The sequence below is a fragment of the Coturnix japonica genome, chromosome 14 (assembly GCF_054131305.1).
Source record: "Coturnix japonica strain WE chromosome 14, WE-NBRP24, whole genome shotgun sequence".
NCBI lineage: Eukaryota > Metazoa > Chordata > Aves > Galliformes > Phasianidae > Coturnix > Coturnix japonica.
The window spans coordinates 12,518,414-12,537,881 of NC_140676.1; the positions used below are offsets into that span (position 1 = coordinate 12,518,414).

Consider the following 19,468-nt stretch of genomic DNA (forward strand, 5'->3'; position numbering starts at 1 on the left):
CTCCATAGCTTTACATATTCTCATGCAGGTCTGTCCAGTGAAGGGACTGGAAAAGGCTGTTGTTATTACCTCTACATTCTTTTCAAAGCAGTCCTTAAAATATTTGTCAAAGTATTGAAGAAAATCTGAAGAAAGGAAATGTAAATGGTACATACTTGTGTTAGAAACCTGGTTCTCCCACCCAGTGAAGACAAAAAAAAAAAAAAAAAGGTGTGGGTAAGGCAGCAAGATGTGGACAAATGATTAGGAGTTTCTGTGTCTGTCATTGATGTGTTATTTTGGTATAATGAGATGAAATAATAGAGTTAATACATTCACACCTGTTACGAGACTAAACTAAGAAGTAGCTTCATGCTACTTTGAGAGGGGGACTTGCATCTGCACAGGAGAAGGAACTCTTGCGGACAAGCAACTAAAAATTGCTTTCATGGATGTATTTATTTTCCATTTTCCTGGAAGTGAGGAAGTGGATTATCTCATTCCTCCAGTAATGAATGGCCTCCTCAAGATCCTCCCTCAGCTCAGCTGTACCCAGAATTCTGAAAGTCATCATGAACATATACTTTAAGATGCTGTAATAATTAAGGCTCTGAATAATATTTTTGCTTTGCAGTGACACAGTGCAAAGATGTTCAAATTGCAGTACATAAGCTGTTTTCAGAGGCTTTCCAGAGGCAACACGAGCTGCCTCTGTGCAAGTGCAGACCTGCACTGTAGGCTAAACCTCTGCACCCATATGCCTGTCTGCTACCACACAGGTGCTTGCCTGGCTCATAGAGCACCAGGACAAATGCAGGCATCTCACAACTTGTCACCTATGTGGCTTTCCACAGGTCAGCATTTTCTGAATCTGCTAATGGTGAAATGGTATTTGAATGCAGATGCAGAGAAAGTAAGAGGGCATGCAAAAAATGCTTAGGGATTCAAATTGTTTTGTGGGTATAAAGTGGGTAGTTAAGGGATGAACATGCATCAGGTCCAGCCTTGAGGGAAAGAAGAGCACCAGAGGAATTGTAGAAATGGCCCATTTGTCCAGTTTTATCAGTCTTTGTTCTGTTCACAGCAGACAATAGTACTGATACATTTAAGCATATTAGCCACCGAGGTGAAAAAAGGACTGATACAAACTAAGGAAATGAACATCTACAGCAGATGCTAAAATAACTTAACTGGGATAAGCTCTTAGCATGACATCAAATGACAGAAAATATTTGTAAATCAACCAGAAGCCAGTCAAGTCAACACCACATTTGATAAAATCATCTAAGATGCTTACGAGGTTAAGAGCGTAATATTTTTTTTCTAGGAAGCCCAGGTCTTTGAAATATTTAGCAACTCCAGCTCTTAAGATAATGGACAATAATGTGATAATGCTTCATATTATAGCACCTAAGCACTTTTAAGCCAAATAGATTGGGAACATAGAGTCATTCTCAGTGCCTCATTTGCCTATTCTGCATTATAGAGAGCCACTGGACCAAAGCAGATTTCATTAAGTGTTCCTAATTTATTCTGCCTTGTCACTCTTTTGTAAACAGGGCATGTCACCAGACAGCAGAGCATTTAGTCCGAAAGGAGCATCGTGTGTGACCATACAAATTCAACATACGACCAAGGTAAGACTCCTCATTAGCCACTGAAATCCCTCAGAACTACGAGCTAGAAGCTGTTGTTTACTGAGTAGAGTGTAGTGTCCTCACAAGCATTTATTTTCCTTTACAGCTTCCCCTTAAAAAGTTTCAGACAGCCAATAGTAGTATGGCTTAAATCCCAAACTAGGTCAGAGCGAAACTTCCCTCCATATTTTGGTTCCTTACTTTGTGGTTTCTCTCTTTGTCTTTCAATCGGGGCAACAGGAGCAACTTTTTATCCATTTTCACTAGAAAAAAAAAGAAAAAAGAAAAAAAGCAGAAGTAACATGGCTAGAAAGGTAATGATTAATCCATTCTGTAAGAAAAAAGACAAGTTCTGCTTTTAAACCTCCTGGTATTATCTCGCCAGTATAAATAGAAACATGCTCAGAGAGGGCACAGGATGGAAAACTCATGATGAATTGTTAGGGCATGTTGTGTTGGTTCTGTCAATGCCTGCAGTCAGATGATTTCACTGGCTGTACAGGATGAAATCTCATATTTCAATGTATAAGTAAAAGTGTCAAAGTTCAGCTGAAGCAGGGACGATTACAGAGCAAATTTTGTGTGTATTTGTAGCCAGGGCACCAGAGCAATAGAAGAAGCCAGAATGAGCCGGAAAAACAAAAGGAGTTTAAAGGAGAAATTTGCCTTGAAGAACAGCTTGGTTAAAGAAGCCCTTTCAGAATTCCTGGGAACTTTTATACTGATAGTAAGTGTCAGCTGCTTTCCTTCCTTCCTACTAATTTAATGTTGGACAGTGCTTGTAAGGGGACATGTATGCTTTCTTCTTGTACTACACCAGCAGCGTGGTTACTGCCTGACAAACACTGCACAGCCTTGAATGAATTGCTGCTGTTTGTGGTAAGTTTGTAACTCCTTCCTTCACCCGATGTAATTATCACTGGCTGTTAGACACTTATAGTTTTATGTATTACAACTGTCTGATAAACATTTGATTTTTACAGCGGCAGAATTTGAGCGAACAACCACGTAAAAAGTTCAGACACGCAGTGAATGTTAGCAGCTCTCCTGCATTTTGTAACTCAGCATTTCATTATACTTTCATTTCTATGTACAATTTCCATTTGCTTTAGCAACCCTACCAGACAGCACGTTTAGAAGATAATTTTAGCTGTTATTTCCCTGTGCTACACAGAGGTTGATCCATGTGACTTGTACTGAGCTTATTGAGTTGTGCTGCCGAATCTTTAGAGATTTTGTAAATTAACTATTTCTTGTTTTGTTTTTAACTGTATTGCATAAATGATACATTTGCCTGGTTATGTAGGCTGTTACAAGTATTACGCAAATAGCAAAGCTCCACATTTTCACATCCCTCTTTTTTTTCAAACTTCATTACTTGCTCAAGTTTTTGTGCATTTCATACTGGGACACAGAGCTGTGTGTTGATTTACCAGGGTAGAGAGCAGTCTCAGCAGCAGAGCTGGAAGTCAAGCAAATAGAATACTTATGCCAAACGCTTTCTCCCTCCCTTTACTCTGACAGTCCTGTTTATTGCTAAATATTTCATCATAGCGAAGAGACAAAAAGTTAAAAATAAGACACAGGACTGACATAGTATGTCTTATAACTGGAACTATATTAGCTACATTTCAAGTAAGCCATCTAACCAAATTCCAGTAGCTCATAAAATACATGAAAATAATGGTCTTTAGTACACTTCAGCCAATTGAGGAGCACAGGCACTAAAGTAACATTATTCTCAAATTTAATATCCTCCATAAGACATTAGAGCAAGGAGCACATTTAGAAGCAAGGAGCACAAAGCACTTTACAAACATTAATGAATTAAGTGTCACAACACCCTGGTAAGGAAGGAAAATGTCATTATCTTCATTTTATATATTAGCAAACCTGATTAGAGCAGACTGCACAGGAAGCCTGTTGCAGAACTCTGAATATAACCTAGATCACCTGACTTCCAGTCCTCTGTCCTCGCCACAAGATCACCCTCCTCTGTCCATTAATACAATTAAGCAAGTGAGGAAAATGCATTAAAGTGCAGATTAAATCGCAAATGCTATTACTTAATGTCCTGCTGCAGAAGACTAGAAGGAAATGGAAACCCAGAGTCCATTTTGTATGATATTCACCATATGAATACAGTAGAAAGTGATTCTTCAAAAATGTTGTTGATAATCTTGGTGAATTTTTCAGTTCTGTTTTAGTCCTTCTACTTTTAACCTTAGCCTAAAGAAGAAAGGAGCCTCACACGGATTTAACAACAGCTTTCCAAGTGCTCAGATACCCTGATTTATTTTTAGACTGTGCTAGTTAGCAGAAGTACAAAGTTTATTGGGAAGAAATGGACTTTTCTGCTGCTATTTATTGCTATTAGACTCTGTCAGCTAGTAAGCAACTTTAAGAGCAGACAAATATTAAACTTTTTAACTTAAACTAGAGCTAACGAAAGGGGGACCCTGTTAAGTCAGGAGGCAGAAATCCCTGAGAAACAGTTAACATGTATGCAAAACAAGCAATAGCTTTCTTTCTTTATGCTATTACTTTGTTTTAATCCTGTTTCAAAGTGAAAGCACAATGACTGCTCATGCCATACAGCACAGGTGGCTGGGGTCTTCCCTGAAAGGCATTCTGTGCCTCTGCCCTGTGTCTTAAAGCCAGTGGGGAGCACCTGCACCGGGGTGCAGGGCAGGAAGGAGCTCTTCCATTACCCATAGGTTCTGTCTAGAAGTGTTAACTGACGGTACCTAAACCTACAATCAGCCCAGCATCTCTGGAAGTCAGCTGGTTGAAATTCTATCCACCAGACTACCTATTTCTCTTTCTTCTGGAGAACATCACAGATCACGTACTATTAGGAGCTTAAGTTGCCATCTTGGGTAACTCTCCAGCCTTACAATATTATTTTCCAAACCATACAATATAAAATCTGTAGGATTAATTGTAGGACATCTTGCAGGTGAAATCACTCATCAGGCAAAAACCAAGCCCTCCCCTGGAGGCAGGAAGGGCTCCACCTGCAGAACTGAACAGATTTGAGACAAGCCTTGAAAAAGTCCATGCCTAAACCATTTGGATAACATCTCCTGGTCATCTCTGCTTAATATGCTGTGGCTTGCCTTGCAGATAGGCTCAAGAGTTTGGAAAGTGAATTCTTTTCAGATGAAACTGAGGTAAAAGGGGAACTCCAGAAGCACAAAAAATGTGCTGGCTGTTAATGGATGCTCAGGCCACTGCATCAGACCAGAGATGCTCCTAAGCAATCCCCTGTATTCATAGTCTGGTCTTCCAAATTGATTTGCTTCTTCTGCATGACACATCTTGGTAATATAGCATAGCTGCTGCCAGCCCCTTCCTCCTTACCAAAGCACCTGATTTCAGGCTTTCTGAGGGTTCAGTGAACAAACTGAACTGCAGGAATCTGGAAGTTCCTTTCTTTATAGGAGTACCCAAGCAGCTGCAGTTATTGCCTAGCTGGATAATCTCACTGGTGATTAGGCTACTTTACTCTTCGACCTATTCTTCCGGGGGAACAGTATTTCTTTCAGTATCAGGCTGTGAATTATTCCCCAAGGTGCAACACAGCTTCTCCAGTTACATTCTCAGACAAGAATTAAGGCAGCAAAAAACTTATATTTTTCACTCCATAACCAAATGCAAATTGCATGTGGTTTTGGTTACACTAAGCTATTAGTTACTGTCTTGAACTATAACATATTCACTTTAAGATAGTCCAGCAAGCTGAGAAAGTGTGCTTAGCCTCATATGTGGTTGCTATTAGAAAATAAGCAAAAAACAAAAAACACCACTTACAGTGGTGCAGTATTAATACAACTAAGTTAGACTTGCAGCACAGGCAAAGAGGAATGTGCATTAGGCTGGAGGTTTACCTATTATTACATATTATTAGTAAGCTCCTGCCCATACCTGGCATGTCTTGGTATGTCATGTGGTAAATGCCCAAACTGCAAAGTTTCATTGTAATTTGAGTTGAAATCAATATTCACAAAACTACACAATCCACCTATAAAGTTTTCAACAAATATTTGAAAAGGAAGACACTTGCTTTCTATGAAATGCATACTGAGTAATGGAGCTTTTATACGGTGTGTTTGGAATTAAGCACTGGGACCAGCCCCTTCATCCCACCCCTGTGCAATAGACCCCTAAGGTGAAAGAACACCAGCCCTTTCATGCTGTAGTGTGCTAGGAAGCCAGAGCATACACATATGTTCCAGCCTCTGACAAAGCATCAGCCTTCTTTAGGCTGGAGCTGCTTCTGAGGCCTCTCTTGAAAAAAAGCTATCTGGGGAGGTTTTCATTTTCCAGTACATCTCCCGGTTCAGTACGTTTCCTCTTGGGGCTCCCGTAGGTTACGGTGGTAGAGCACAGCTGGACATCAATCAGCACAAAAGTTAAGAAGCCACACTGGATCAGATAGATGTTTTATGCAACTTTTCAGTGAGTCTGCCTGAAATTCACCTATCCAACTGCCCCTCTGCTTTTAATCATGTTTCGTCCATATTTTCCCCTTGGGACTTGGCTGCATTGCTCTCAAACAAAATGGGATTTATTCTGGCTTATGCCATTGATTATACCTGAATAGCGACACTTCCAAAAAGAGAAGCCAAATGGGCTGTGTGGCTTCTTTTATGAGCTACTGCTGACCTAATCTAGTTTGTATTTCATTTTCACTCTGAAGAACAACTTACTAAACACAGTTTTGCAGGATGGAGGTGCTCTGGACCTGTATCTCCTGAGCAGTGCACACATCCCTGCTGAAACAAAACACAGGCTTCCATTTAGCATGCAAAGACAAGTAAGCAGCATACGTGCAGACCTATCCCATCTATTGCTTCTCTAATAGTCAATTAAGTGGATATGACTGTGTGATCAAATTAAGGCATCAACCAGAGTTGTTACTGCAATGTTCAGTGGAAAACAGAACCAGCGTTCTCACACTTTTCAGTGTGCACGGTCTCACCCAAAGTAAACAGGTACACAAAACGTCACTAGCGGTGAGGAGGTTTCCTTTCTCATCCCAAAGCCCATTGGTTGAGGCAGGGCCTTTTGCAAAACTCCCACTGAAGCCAACATCTGTGTGCACAGAGGCTGCAGTGCATCAGCATGTGTGTGAACTGAGTGCACGACACCCTCACAGCAAGCAGTCCAACTAATGAGAAGAAAGGCTATTTATCTTTTGCTCATCGAAATCTTGTTTGTCTTGTTTTCATATTCTAACCACTTCATTATGTAAGTTATCATTTCTGCTTTGCTGGGGAGTTCAGTCTTGCCTAAAAAATCTCTAAGTATGACATTTCATGGATTTGCCTTGTCCAGAGGATTAAAAGTTAAGCAACTGTTCCACATCTTTCTTTGTGGACCCAGATTCCAGAACACATTAATTACAGCACTGTACAGTAATATATATCCATTCCTCCAAACGTGCATTGAAATACTCATTATATGCTATTACATGAAAGCGGACATAGCTATGTACTTTTCATTGCCTAGTCCTTATATTAGCATTTTATACAAAATTTCTACTTATAAATTTTACACAAAGTTATATTCTTTGTTTGGTTTTGGTGTAGGTCTTTTTTTGGATGAAACAAAGACTATTTCTGCACATAGAATGAAATCGCTTACAGCAAGCTTTGTTTTAGGTGTAAAACAACTCAGCAGTAATCTCTGACAGCTACTTGGAGATTAGCATGGGCTTTCCAAGAGTACATGATTTTGTACAATCAACTGTTAGGCAAAGAACCTAATCTGTCTAACAAAGGTAGACAAAATAGGTTATTAAAACATTCATAATTGCTATTGTAATATGCCACTCAACCCATTTGCATGCATTTTACATATATTATTTATATATTTTATATATTACATAAAAGATGATAGCCATGGTTGTACTCTGAAATCTGGCTCTTACATATTTCCATACATCAGGCTCTCCAGCAGCATTAACACTACAGAAGTCATTCATGAGTCTAATGTCACAGAGTTTAAACCCGCATTTCCAGACCAAACTGCTCTCTTTACCAGAATAAGATGCTTCCTTTCTGAGTCATCTCAAACTCAGGAGTCCTTTCTGTTTCTGTAAATGCACCAGTTGCATTTATTTTGAAGAAATTAAATTTTACATACAAACTCTTCCACTCATTTGCAACTGTGTTAAATCAGTATTGCAAATATAAGTCTAAGTGGTAACAAAGATCCTCAGCTTGTCTCAATGTAAACACTTGTAAAGTACAGTGCTAGGATTTCTATAACCTTATTATCAAATAACTTTTAAGTAGGAGGAAAATCTCCCTGAAGTCATTTGTTAATTTGGCTAAATAGAAGTGTGAAGGATCTGAAAGTAATGTTACCCAACTGCCCTTTTGCCCTGAAACATTCATTTCAGCAAACAAGTCTAAAAAGTCACAGGAAATGTTTTGTTTTCACTACAAACTGAAGTGCAATAATTGTGGTTGTTTTTCCAGTGCATGACTCAGATGTTCTGCACTACATGAAAGTTTTAGATGAGAATTATCTTCATCTTTGCTACCTCAGCTCCAACACAGAATTCAGCCTGTGTTCAACCAAGAGGTTCCACAGGAAGCTTAATTTTGGAAGACCTTTTTCCAAACACGCATTTTGTCCCAGAAATTGTGCACAGTGTGCACCTATTGACCTGAAGCTGGCACCCTCCATTAGTCTCACTTGCATTCCTTCAAAGATTCAATTGAGAGTGCAAAACACAGGTTTAGGTTTTACTGACACAAATTTACAGGTGGTTTTTCCAGAGCCTTGGCTAAATTAAAATAAAAGTAATTAAAGTAATAACAGTCATAAAGAGATGAATAACAGAAGGGACAAAAAATGCTGTTCACACCATTAAGTGTGTTTATACATCTGTGATCTCAACGCTTCAGATCAATGAACCACACTGGCTAAAAATGCATTCTAGTAAACTCTCCAGTCCATAATTTGGTTTAAAGGCAGAACTTGACTCAGCACCTTCTAATCCATCCTAGAAAGTTTCCTGATCAGCCCCAGATATAGTTTGTCTTCCTCAATAGAAAAGAGCTTAGAAAGAAAACATACCAGATCCCTCATTACTTGCAAACATGCCCCTACAACACGAAAGCACAGCAAAGCTCCAGCTACTCCATTTCTGTACCCAACAGAAAGAATCAAATGAATGCTATATGTACCCTTACATACTTAAGAGCTGATTGAACAATTCCTTTCTCAAGGTATGCTTCAGCCGTTCACCAAGAATCATTACAGAGACTAAACATATTTAGTCTCAATTTGGAGAAATTTTAATTGTGAGAGCTGGTTTAGGAAGAAAAGCAGAATAACACCATCTCAGCTCAAGTATAAAAGAGTAATCTGGGAGGGCAGCAGCACCCAAACGTACTCTTGTCTTAAGAAGCTACTACTTCACTTGCCCAAACTTTTTTCCTGGCCCCTTTGTAAGGAGCAACATGTCACTCCTGGAAGTTTGTATCTAAATATCAAATATTTCATTTCCTGTCTCTCTTGAATTTCTAAAACTTAGTAAGAAAATAAAACCAATCCTCTCTGAAGAAATTGACTCAAGCCAGTGACCCTGTATAATTTAAGAAAGAAAAGCATGGCAGCATTTCAGAATGAAGAGTGCAATATTAATCATAGTAAAATATGAGGGAATGCAGACCTCTGCAATCTAAGAGATTTTAAGCTTTTATTTGTCTCTTATTGCATATGAAAAAGCAGTAATAAAAATTTAAAAGCACCAGTTTATACAACACAGCGTAGTCTGTGCTTTATTTTCACAGTATTTTTCCCTAAGAGCAATTTAAACCAAATCTTTGTTTTAAAAGCTTTATGTACACAAATCATCCAACGCCTTATTAAATTTACATCCATGTCTCCATGTGGTAATGTTTTCTATCATTAAAAAAAAAAAAAGTTTCAAAATGGCAATCATTTTAAAGCTTATGTCTGTACTAGTTAATTAACTAAATGGTAAGATTTTTTTACAAACCTTTATTTAATTAGATAGTAAGTCTCAAAAAGTAAAGGGAAAATTTGAACCCGGGAGGATATTGTCCCAGGAGAGTGTTAGGAGAACAGTTTTTTTTATCACTCCAAATTGATCTACAGAAATCTTTCTGTTCCCACCAAAATACGTAATTATTGATAAAATAAGAGCCATGCACTTTCAAGGTATTTTAAAATTACTTGGCTAGTAAGCTGTATTTTCTCACCTTAAATGCTTTAAGTACTATCCAATTTAACCAATGGTTACAAATATTACACAAGAAATTAGGTGAAGATCGCCCTTCCCTGGAAGAATGGGAGCTTCCGCTGACCTGGATTCCTGCAGAGCTCCTGCCCTGAATTTTAGTAGATCTACCATGTCTCTGCATTTGTTACTGTTGGCATAATCATCCCTACTGAAAGAATGCTTGGGAGCCCATTACGAATCAAGGCCCTGTATAATGCACAAAGAAAACGTGATTCTGTACATAAAGATTTTCTATTCCATTATAAATCACATTATGAAATGCAAACAGATAAATTCTTAAGTGGAAATGATTTGTGAAGAAAGAGACTGGAAATGAAAGTATGTTCTAGAATACGCTCCAAGTTAGAGACCTTTAGGAGGACACCATCACTTTAGTAATCATACTAATAGCTGAAATTTGCTAGTTTCATATGCAACATCCAAAGTGGGTACAAAAATATTAACAGATTCTGGGGGAAAAAGCTGCATAAAGCTACAGAAAACCACAATCAATCCTTTCATATTCTTATGGGCAGAGAGATCACTACCTGTTGCAAAGGACCACTTCTCTAAGCCCCCTCCCATGTCCCTGCCTAGGGCCTAGGCATGCAGCGCTGTCTGGCTGCATAGAGAAACCAGACAGGTTTCCTGTAGAGATGAAACACCAGGGCTTGCTTTCATGTTCTCAAGCGTCCCCACAATATCACTCAGAACAGGTAACTTCGGGATAGCAGAAGGATGCTCACAGCAAGCACGCAGCTTTAGCCCAACACACTGCATGGCACCTGAGTGCCTGTTCCCTTTGCAGCACTGTTACATGTGGCAGGATCCAGACTGACGCCATGCTTATCTAGGCTGGAAAAGGGGAGCAGCCAAGCTACTGACTAGCAGGAAATGCCTGACTGGGGAACAGTGGGAGAACATAGGTGGGAGTGTGGCGTGGGAAAGGGCAGGATTGCTGCCTTCCCTGAACAAAGGCATCCTTACAGAACACTGTGAAATGGTGGAAGGATCCTCAGAGATTCTTCATAATCAGCTGTAGCTGTTTAAGTGCGACTCTTTCTTAAAAACTCAACAAAACAGAAAGTCTGATTTTTTTTTTTCCTAATATTTCTCTGCTGAAAGTGCATCATTTATAATTAAAATATGATTTAAAAAAAATTAAATACTGACTCTGGATTCCCTGTATCACACTGAATTCTTGTATTCTAGTAGAGCATCATCAGCTGTGGTGCCACCGAGGCCACGCTCTGCCTGTACAGACATCTGTGGTATCCCACTGAAGGAGTGTAACTCCCCCCAGCTTGGCAGCTGGTGAAGTACAAGATATAACACACACATCATTGTTCTCCACAGTGATAAAAAGCAGGAGTCTTGGCTGCCTCTATACTGATACAGTAAGAGTATCTGGCTATGAATACACACTACCACTAGATCTGTTAAATAAGAAGGGATCTTTTTAATACAAGCATTGTGCTTTAAGATGTTTAAGGCTTTACAAACAATGTAGAAAATTTAATTCCCTAAAATTCTAGATACGTATATGGCAGGAAACAAGATTTACACTGAAAAATGCTATTATACACATTTGCAAAAATCCTGCAAATAGCACAGATGGAGGCATAGTGATCTTCACTCTGCTGAGCAGGATAAAGTTCTCCAAGCTGCCAGAGAATAACAGGACATTATATTCACAAGAGGACAGTTGTTTTCCTTTCCTAACATTAGCATTCTTACCCAAGACAAAGATCTAATGTCCATGAAGCAACTTTCTTTGGCAGAGAGCACGCAGACAGCTATTTCACACCCAGACATGTTTTTTTACAACAGTTATCTCACTGCTTTGTGATAATAAAAAATCACAACTGAAACTACTTCAATAAATTTAAGATTGGGAGATAGACAACTTGGAAGATGAAAACCTGGCAACATAGACAAGGTAAAACAAAAATATGAGGCTGTATCCTACTCTAAATTAAATTCCCTTTGAATCTTTGCGCTTTAGTCAATGGATTTGTATGGTGCACTGATGGCTAAACTTGGCCTAGAAACTCAGACTATTCACTGGTAACCTGATGATCTAGTTGGTCTTAACTCAGCCAAGCAGAGATTCACAGGGTATTAAATTGCTGCTCATGTAATTACATGATTAGGTGATAGTTTCCAGTTATGTCAGCCTAGTTGCAGGAGGAATGCTTTTTTTTCTTTCTCTCCCCCTTGTAATGACAGCAGATAAAGTATTGCTGTGACTTGGTTCAGATCTGCAGGTTCATTTCCCACTTTTCTCATCCCCAAATGGGCACATGCTGACTGTGCCTGCCATAGTGTTCATTCATCATACATGAGCAGGAAGTCATTTACCAACATACACTGAGCATGAAACTGGTGCAGCTGGGTTCAGGCTGGCTTGTATGCCTTCTTGTTTGTAGATTCCATTTTTTGAGACTTTCTAGCACAAAATAGAGCATGCGCAGTTGCATATTTCCCTATAAAGTGCAGAGCAGTATTTGTTACGCAAGAAGACTACACAGCTGTTTCTGCACGATCCTCTTCAGTTGTAATCAGGGAAGGGAAACAACAGCCATCCCATTATTTCCTTCCCCCTTCACATTTGTAGTTCATACACATAGCTATGGTTACTGCCCCTCATCCTTTTCTATATCCATCTTCCTTACTCCTCTTTTTTCATAGTCATTACAGCAAGAGAGAATGTTTTTGTGGAATATTCCCATTGAGAAGCTAGAAAATGAAAGCTAGAGCATGCTAATTCTACTTCCTCTCCCCTTGTACCCTAATCTTAAACTTTCTAAATTCCAGCATATCTATGATTTCCACATCTGTTCAACATATAAATATATGATGTGTAGAACTGTTTCCTGTGACGTTTTAAAAAATGTTTCGTATTTCGTTTTTATGCCTGTATATGCATTTGCATTTAACATATCAATTGTGAAGTACACAATACTTACAGAAATGAAAGAATGCATAACGTAGCCACGTGTAATCCACTGCACAGCAGTTCACTGCAGCTTAGAATGTCTTGTAACTTCCAATTATGCAGTCCAATAAACTACTATCTAATACCACCCCGCCCTCACATATCCTGACAGCTGTTATACTTTGGCACCACTCAGTGCTTTGTTTGCTTGTATGATTATAACCTCAAGGCACGAACTGCACCTGGGTATATGACACAATCTTGGGGCACTTTTATAACAGACTCTGTCTGCAAAGCTGGTTAAGAGTACTTTTACTGAGGGCTTTTTCTATCACATTTTGGAATTAGTTAAAACCCCCAGGGAAATAATGGAAACAAAAGTATGAGTTTTCCTGTTTAAATTGCATCTATTTTAGCAGACTTGCTTGTTAAACCTCAATCACTAAATCTTTTTGGTACAGTCAGGAGAGGTTTTTCCCATTCCATTATTTCCTATTACAAGTTTCCAAATGGAAGTGCCTTGCAACCTTAAGCCAGATTTTTCTCCAAGAACTAAATTTTAGGTGCTCATATATGCCCTTGCAACACAGTCATGGGTGTGGTGCAGCAATGGCAAAACACTAAACTGAAGCAAGATTAACTAAGCAACTGCACTGGTTAAGCTGCAATACTTTTATATCAAGTAAAAAATCAGATTACCATGCACCACAAAAGGAGAAATATAAATATCAAATTAAACATTGAAGTAATTAAGGTTGCTTAAGATAAATCTAGTCACATCCCAGAAATGTTATTAGTTTGCACAAAAGATTTCAGACCACAGATATTATGCGGTATCTTCCGTTGACTGCTGGGTATTATTCAGCAAATTACATAGCCATGTATCTAAAAGGGGGGTTCTTCAAAGAGACAAATTCAGTTCTGACAAACATGAACCAGTTACTTTATCTTAAATTAAAGGCCTTTTGTACTTTCGCAAATCTTTTCTACTGACTTCAATAGGACTTAAATACATGTTTGAAGCTGAGCAGTCTTTAAAGAAGATTGATTAAAGATTATTTTAAGCAAACATTTAAATGTTTTGCTGAACTTCATTCTGAAAAGAACTGGTGTAACATGTAAGTTAGTTTAAATCTGTTGAGAATGCTCCAGTGTGGACTATTCAGGTATCCCTACTTAACTGTTCAAGAGGCAGAGCCAGTGAAATACCCTGAAGCTTTTTCACTGCCATGTATGCTAGAACAGCATGAGTTTCACCAGAGCTAGACTTTCATCTGTGCTTCATAGCCATGGCTCCTCTCCTTTTCCCTAGAACATGTCCTGCACTAGTATCTGCAGCATTTACAGCACAGTAAAGTGAATAATTATACCTCAGTACTACAAGTAAACTCTTAGTTTCAGGTCTGTGATGCTACAAATATTATTTTTGCCTGATTTCATAGGTATTTGCCCTAACATGTCTTTTCTTTGCCTTGGTCCATAATAGCTATTAGTTCTTCATGTTTCATTGTCCTATATCTTGATTCTTATAGAATCACCAAGGTTGGAAAAGACTTCCAGGATCCTCTATCTAGTCCAATCACCAACCTACCACCACTACTTCTACACTAAATCACATCCCTCAGTAAAACACCTAAATGATTCTTGAATGGCTCAGCCATCTTACCTGTTACAAGTTTCTCCTGAATTTCTGTTCATTTTAAAGTCTAGCAAGTTCATATTTTAACAGAGCAATATTTGACATCAAGACAGTATAATAGTAACTCCAAACTGCAGAGAGCTGTCTCATTCCAGAGTTACATTATCAAACATTAAAAATTTTTGAACTATTATTCATGACTTTTATAGTAACTTTTCCATAGCTGCTTACAACTACAATCTAAAATTGGAAACATACCTCAGAAATAATTCCTTCTTCCATTCAGAAACTTGTAGAGTCTGAGAAATCTTGTGTAGGCTCTAAATTCAGAGTTGCGTAACACCATTATAGTTGAAATGCGTTTTCTGGAGAGAGGCTCTTATTTGCAGCCATGCTTCCTGGTCACAAAACAGGAAAATAAAGAGCAAATATTAGTTGTAGCAAAACAACACACACACATGCCACTAATCTCAAATTCTAGTATTTATTCCAATATTTAGACAATGTTTTCATCTATACCTGGACATCGGCAAACTAACCAATAATGTTTGACAGTCATGCCTAAGATTTCTCATTTCCCTTTTAAAATGCAGGCACTTGGATGTGGGTGTGTGGGGCAGGCCGTCCTCAGCCGAGGAGCCCATGGTGGGCCCATGACAATATCAGTTGGATTTGCAATGGCAGTCACCATAGCAGTGTATGTGTCTGGTGGGGTTTCTGGTAAGTATCATCTGTCCTCTGATACAGTGTTTGTTACTTCAGTTTTAAGGTTGCCTTATTAAATTATTTGCATTTTGTGCTATAAACAAGGATGTATCTAGTGGTAACAACCACTGCACTGCAGCAGAATCTGCAGAATTTTGCTAGTAATTACCTGTACTACAATGTGAAAACCTGTGGCTTTTATGATAACTGGTGCATGCAAACCAGAAATCTGCTTGGTGCTGCTTTGAATCTGTCAATAGAATAAAGCCCAGACAGCACAGGTACCATATTTAAGGAAATAACCAGGAAATGATTACAGAACCAAGCAGATACCAACTAAGATGGCTGCCAGCTGGGTAGAAGGTGGAAGGACCCACTAACAAGGATAAGCAGCAGGGTTCACTTTAGAGAAAGCAGTTCATCTCTCCACGCCCTACGACAAGCAGTAGCAAGGCTTTTCCCTGCCCCAGATTTTAAAAGAAACTTACTTTGTTTATAAAAAAACAACAAACTACCAATGTACACAACAGATTACAGAGAGCAAAAACAGCAAAATGAGTAGGTGAGATACACTCTGTGATAGGCTGGCAGTATACCATCATTGTCTCTGTTTCTGTTTGAACATTCCTAACCTAATATAAATTGGTTGGGAATCATTTTTTTCTCCCCTGTAGGTGTGCTGATCACCTGTGTCCGTGCATGCCCCATTTTCTAGTGACAGGCACCTCCACCATTCAGTCTGGCCTAACTAGTATCAGGGACACCAGTACAAATGCTTTTACATTTTAATCCTCCCTGTAATGCAGAAACTGATGGGTTGTAATAATACACAGTTTCATGCATTGCAATATGCAATACTACATGTTATATGTGGAGTTTATATTATCCTCTTATAGCAAATGAATCCCTCGCACTGCAGCTCTTATGAAGGAATTCCTTTACAATCTTGAAGAGGGCAGATATGTCTAGGTATAAGTAGATCATTATAAAAAGCTACAGCCAAAATTGCTACAGTAACGTCTTCACAAAAATTACAGTTTCTTTTACAATGTCAGCATCTTTGAGGAGGTTTCTAAGTTCAAATTAGAAAGTGCTTGAGCTAGTGCAAAACATGCAGCCTTGTTACCATCATTGAAACTTATGAAGAACGATGCATTGATACCATGCAAAGTTAATTCAGCTGTACATTCCTATCAATAAACTGCAGCCCTTGGTTTAGATGTAGGCAGGTAAAATCTTCTAACGCAGTACTATGACAATAACCTACAAGGACACTAACCTTTCCTTTATTTGCATCACTAAGAGGTGCTCATCTCTATTAAGCAGAAGATTAGTGTTCAATTCCAGCAGTTCAGAGTGGTTGCAGAGGTTGCCATATTGGGCTTCCTGAGGTTCTTCCCATGACAAAGGATTCTGCAAGCAATGCATTTTCCCTATGAAAGAACAAGAACAGATACTTCAACAGGCTGTGACAATCCGACACTTTAGAGCATCAGTTCCCATATATTCTCATTAGCAAATTCAACTGATGTTCAGCCATGAAGCTTTATGTTTAAGTACTGCTAAAATATTTTGCATCAACTTTTAGTGAAGTTCTAAATGCACAGGAACGTAAGATATAATGCCTACACACCTGGTGGATTTGTGTTCTTTTATCTACATGAATCCCCCTTCCTTCTCTACCTCATTATCCCAAATGTATAGTTAATTTTCCACCATTTTTTACAAACTTAACATTTTAGACAGGCTCAGGATTGTGATCACTTTAACTGGAATAAATGGGGAATCATCTCCAAAGCAGATCTTTATTTACTCATTTTTTTACTCAGCAAAGTGCCGGTGACAGGAACCAAGAATCTTTTAACTCCCCTTTGTCATCATAAGAGCCTTCAGCTAGATTTTTCCTTCCCAAATTTAATGTTGATCAGACATTTCTAACATGAATATGACTTGTCCTTCCCACTGTAGCCACCTTGTCTTTTATACAGGTGGAGAACAGTATCAAGTGGTGAAAGAAAGGAAAATTATTCATTCCAGCCAGAGTAAAGAACAAAAGACGAGACAGTTAATCAAAATTCACATGAAGGGCTGTTAAATAAGGTGCCATCCGTCTATTTGCCCCACAGTGAAGGATCTGAAGTACAGGGAGGAATTTAATTCAAGACTGATGCTACTGGGTCAGAGTTTTGGAAATGATACAAAGAAGGTTTTATCCAGCTTGTTATCTGTGTTTGTCAGTTCTTTATGTATCAAAGGTGCCTGGATTTCATAAGATAATGACCAGTGACCTGAAGTGCAAGCAAACACAGTAACTGTACATAGGGGCCCTTTCTCCATCACTATCCCATGACAGATAAAGGTCACCTTCTTTTAGTTATTTTATTAAAGAGAAAGACTTTTTTTTTTCTACTAACAGTATGGGCTGAAACAACTTTGCCTTGAAGTTAAGAACTGAACCTGCTACACCCACAATACTTCACATTACTTGGGTTTTTAGTTTATTTTTCCTGTGGAATACACCTGTATTTATTTGGCAAGAAAGCTGCATTTCTTAGGTATCAGTGTCATATCTGTGAAAAATGATGTTCTCCAAAGGCATGCAACACCTTTGTTCCATGTTGATAAAAATACTGAGGGAAGTGATTAGCACCTGCTATAATAATAAATGCGTTTCAGAAATAGAAACTCTCACCAAGACTCCCAGCGTTGCTGAAGTCTCTTGTATATGTGAGTTCAGGCACAGCTACTCCTAAAACTGAAGGAAGGAAATTCCATAGGAATCTGGTACAACCTCCTTACCAGTTCCTTTATTGTGGACTTTCCCCACCTAAACCAGCAACCAGTCTGAAGCCGGGCAGCCCTGACAGTACGTTTATGAGCTCCTGGGTAACCCTAAGTCAAAGAGAAGGACATAAATGTAACTTAAATCCATTTGCCTTGAGAGAAGACATAGCTCAAAATCCAGGATACGATCAAGTCAGTGATGGTTCTTCATCTCAATACATGCTTGCTGAACTGAATTTTTGTTGCCCCAGGCCTCCCTTAAAAATGAATAGAAAAATACTGTGAGGAACAAGAATAGCTGCAGAATAGCACTTCTCATCACAACCAAAAGAGCAGATTCAGGCTTTTCCTAGCCAAGTGGGTTCACAGCTCACATAAGCAGGACAGCATTCTGACACACAGTATGGCCTGTGAACATCAATATGGAGCACTTGGTGGAGCTTGGTAGACACTGGCTCACTCCCCTCCCCCATAATTTCATCCAATTTGGTTCATTTTAATTGCAATCAGTATTTAGCTGCAAAGTAACCTCTAGGAAACTATATATGTAGTCTCATGCTCAAAAGTGCCCATAATTTTTGCAAATCCTTCACGTATTCCCATGTATCCGAGTCATTCGTACTGCTTATTTTGTGATTTATTTTTCAGGTGGTCACATAAACCCTGCCGTTTCATTAGCCATGTGTGTGGCTGGAAGATTAAAATGGACCAAATTGCCAATTTACATATTAGCACAACTCCTGGGAGCATTTGTTGGAGCAGCGGCTGTCTTTGGGATTTATCACGGTGAGTACACCTTACCCGTGGTCATGGGATAAACTAGAGGTCAGGTAGTCTCTAAGGCCTCAGTTTTTCAGTAAACTCCCAGCAGAATGAGGACTCAACACTGAACCAAGGGCTGAAGCTGTGGCTGTAAAGAATAAAGGAAGAAGCACAGGGAGTTTTGAAGGAAAAGAAGGGCTCAGTTGTTCCAGATCTCTTACAGCTTTTCTGAACCAACCGCTAATACTCTAGGAAATGCTCTGAAATTTAGAAAAATTGTTTATGGGAAATCAGATACTCTGAGATCACGTCTTTCTCAGTAAGGATTTTAAATTACTTAATAGTCAGGGTATAAGGCTATTCATCTTACAAGCAAATTAGAAACATTAAAGACATCCAAGTGCCTGCAGGCAAGTATTGCCCATGTCATTCGTCGAGGTCATAGGATATGAGTTCAAGTCACTCCTGACCAAATTGCAGACCACCGTAGATATAATTCTCCAAGGTAAAGCGATAAAGGGGTGATGTTGGGGAATGGATTACCTTCATCCTTGAGGCACGTTTCTGTTTTACAGTGTGACATCTTCGCAAATCTTGGGTGTCACTGTCTTGATGAATCCACTCAGATCCATTCCTTCAAACACCTACTCCAAAATTCCACTTCTGTTGTCCCAGTCTCCTCAAAGCCTCTCCTATCTGCATGATGTCTCCAGAGTGTGGGATATAGGCCCACAAAATTAAAGCATTAAAATTAAGGAAAT

The 19,468-nt window shown here is 38.9% G+C and overlaps 1 protein-coding gene and 1 long non-coding RNA gene across 3 annotated transcripts in view; one reads left to right on the forward strand and one right to left on the reverse strand.

Annotated features, from left to right (window-relative positions):
• LOC116653899 (uncharacterized) lies at positions 1 to 16,594 on the reverse strand. The gene is made up of 4 exons (XR_004308508.2): positions 16,441 to 16,594; positions 14,715 to 14,854; positions 1,818 to 1,879; positions 1 to 125 (listed from the first exon to the last, which is right to left on the reverse strand). It is a non-coding gene; the product is annotated as an uncharacterized LOC116653899 (long non-coding RNA).
• Positions 2,000 to 19,468, forward strand: part of AQP9 (aquaporin 9) — a 26,770-nt gene continuing 9,301 nt past the window's right edge. The window contains exons 1-4 of one of the 2 annotated variants that reach the window (XM_032446799.2): positions 2,203 to 2,343; positions 2,437 to 2,495; positions 15,050 to 15,176; positions 18,594 to 18,731. In XM_032446799.2, coding sequence (XP_032302690.2) covers positions 15,110 to 15,176; positions 18,594 to 18,731 — 205 coding nt within the window. In that variant the 5' untranslated portion in view covers positions 2,203 to 2,343; positions 2,437 to 2,495; positions 15,050 to 15,109. Of the gene's footprint in view, positions 2,344 to 2,436; positions 2,496 to 15,049; positions 15,177 to 18,593; positions 18,732 to 19,468 lie in introns of both variants that reach the window. The other variant, XM_015872734.3, reaches the window with a different exon arrangement.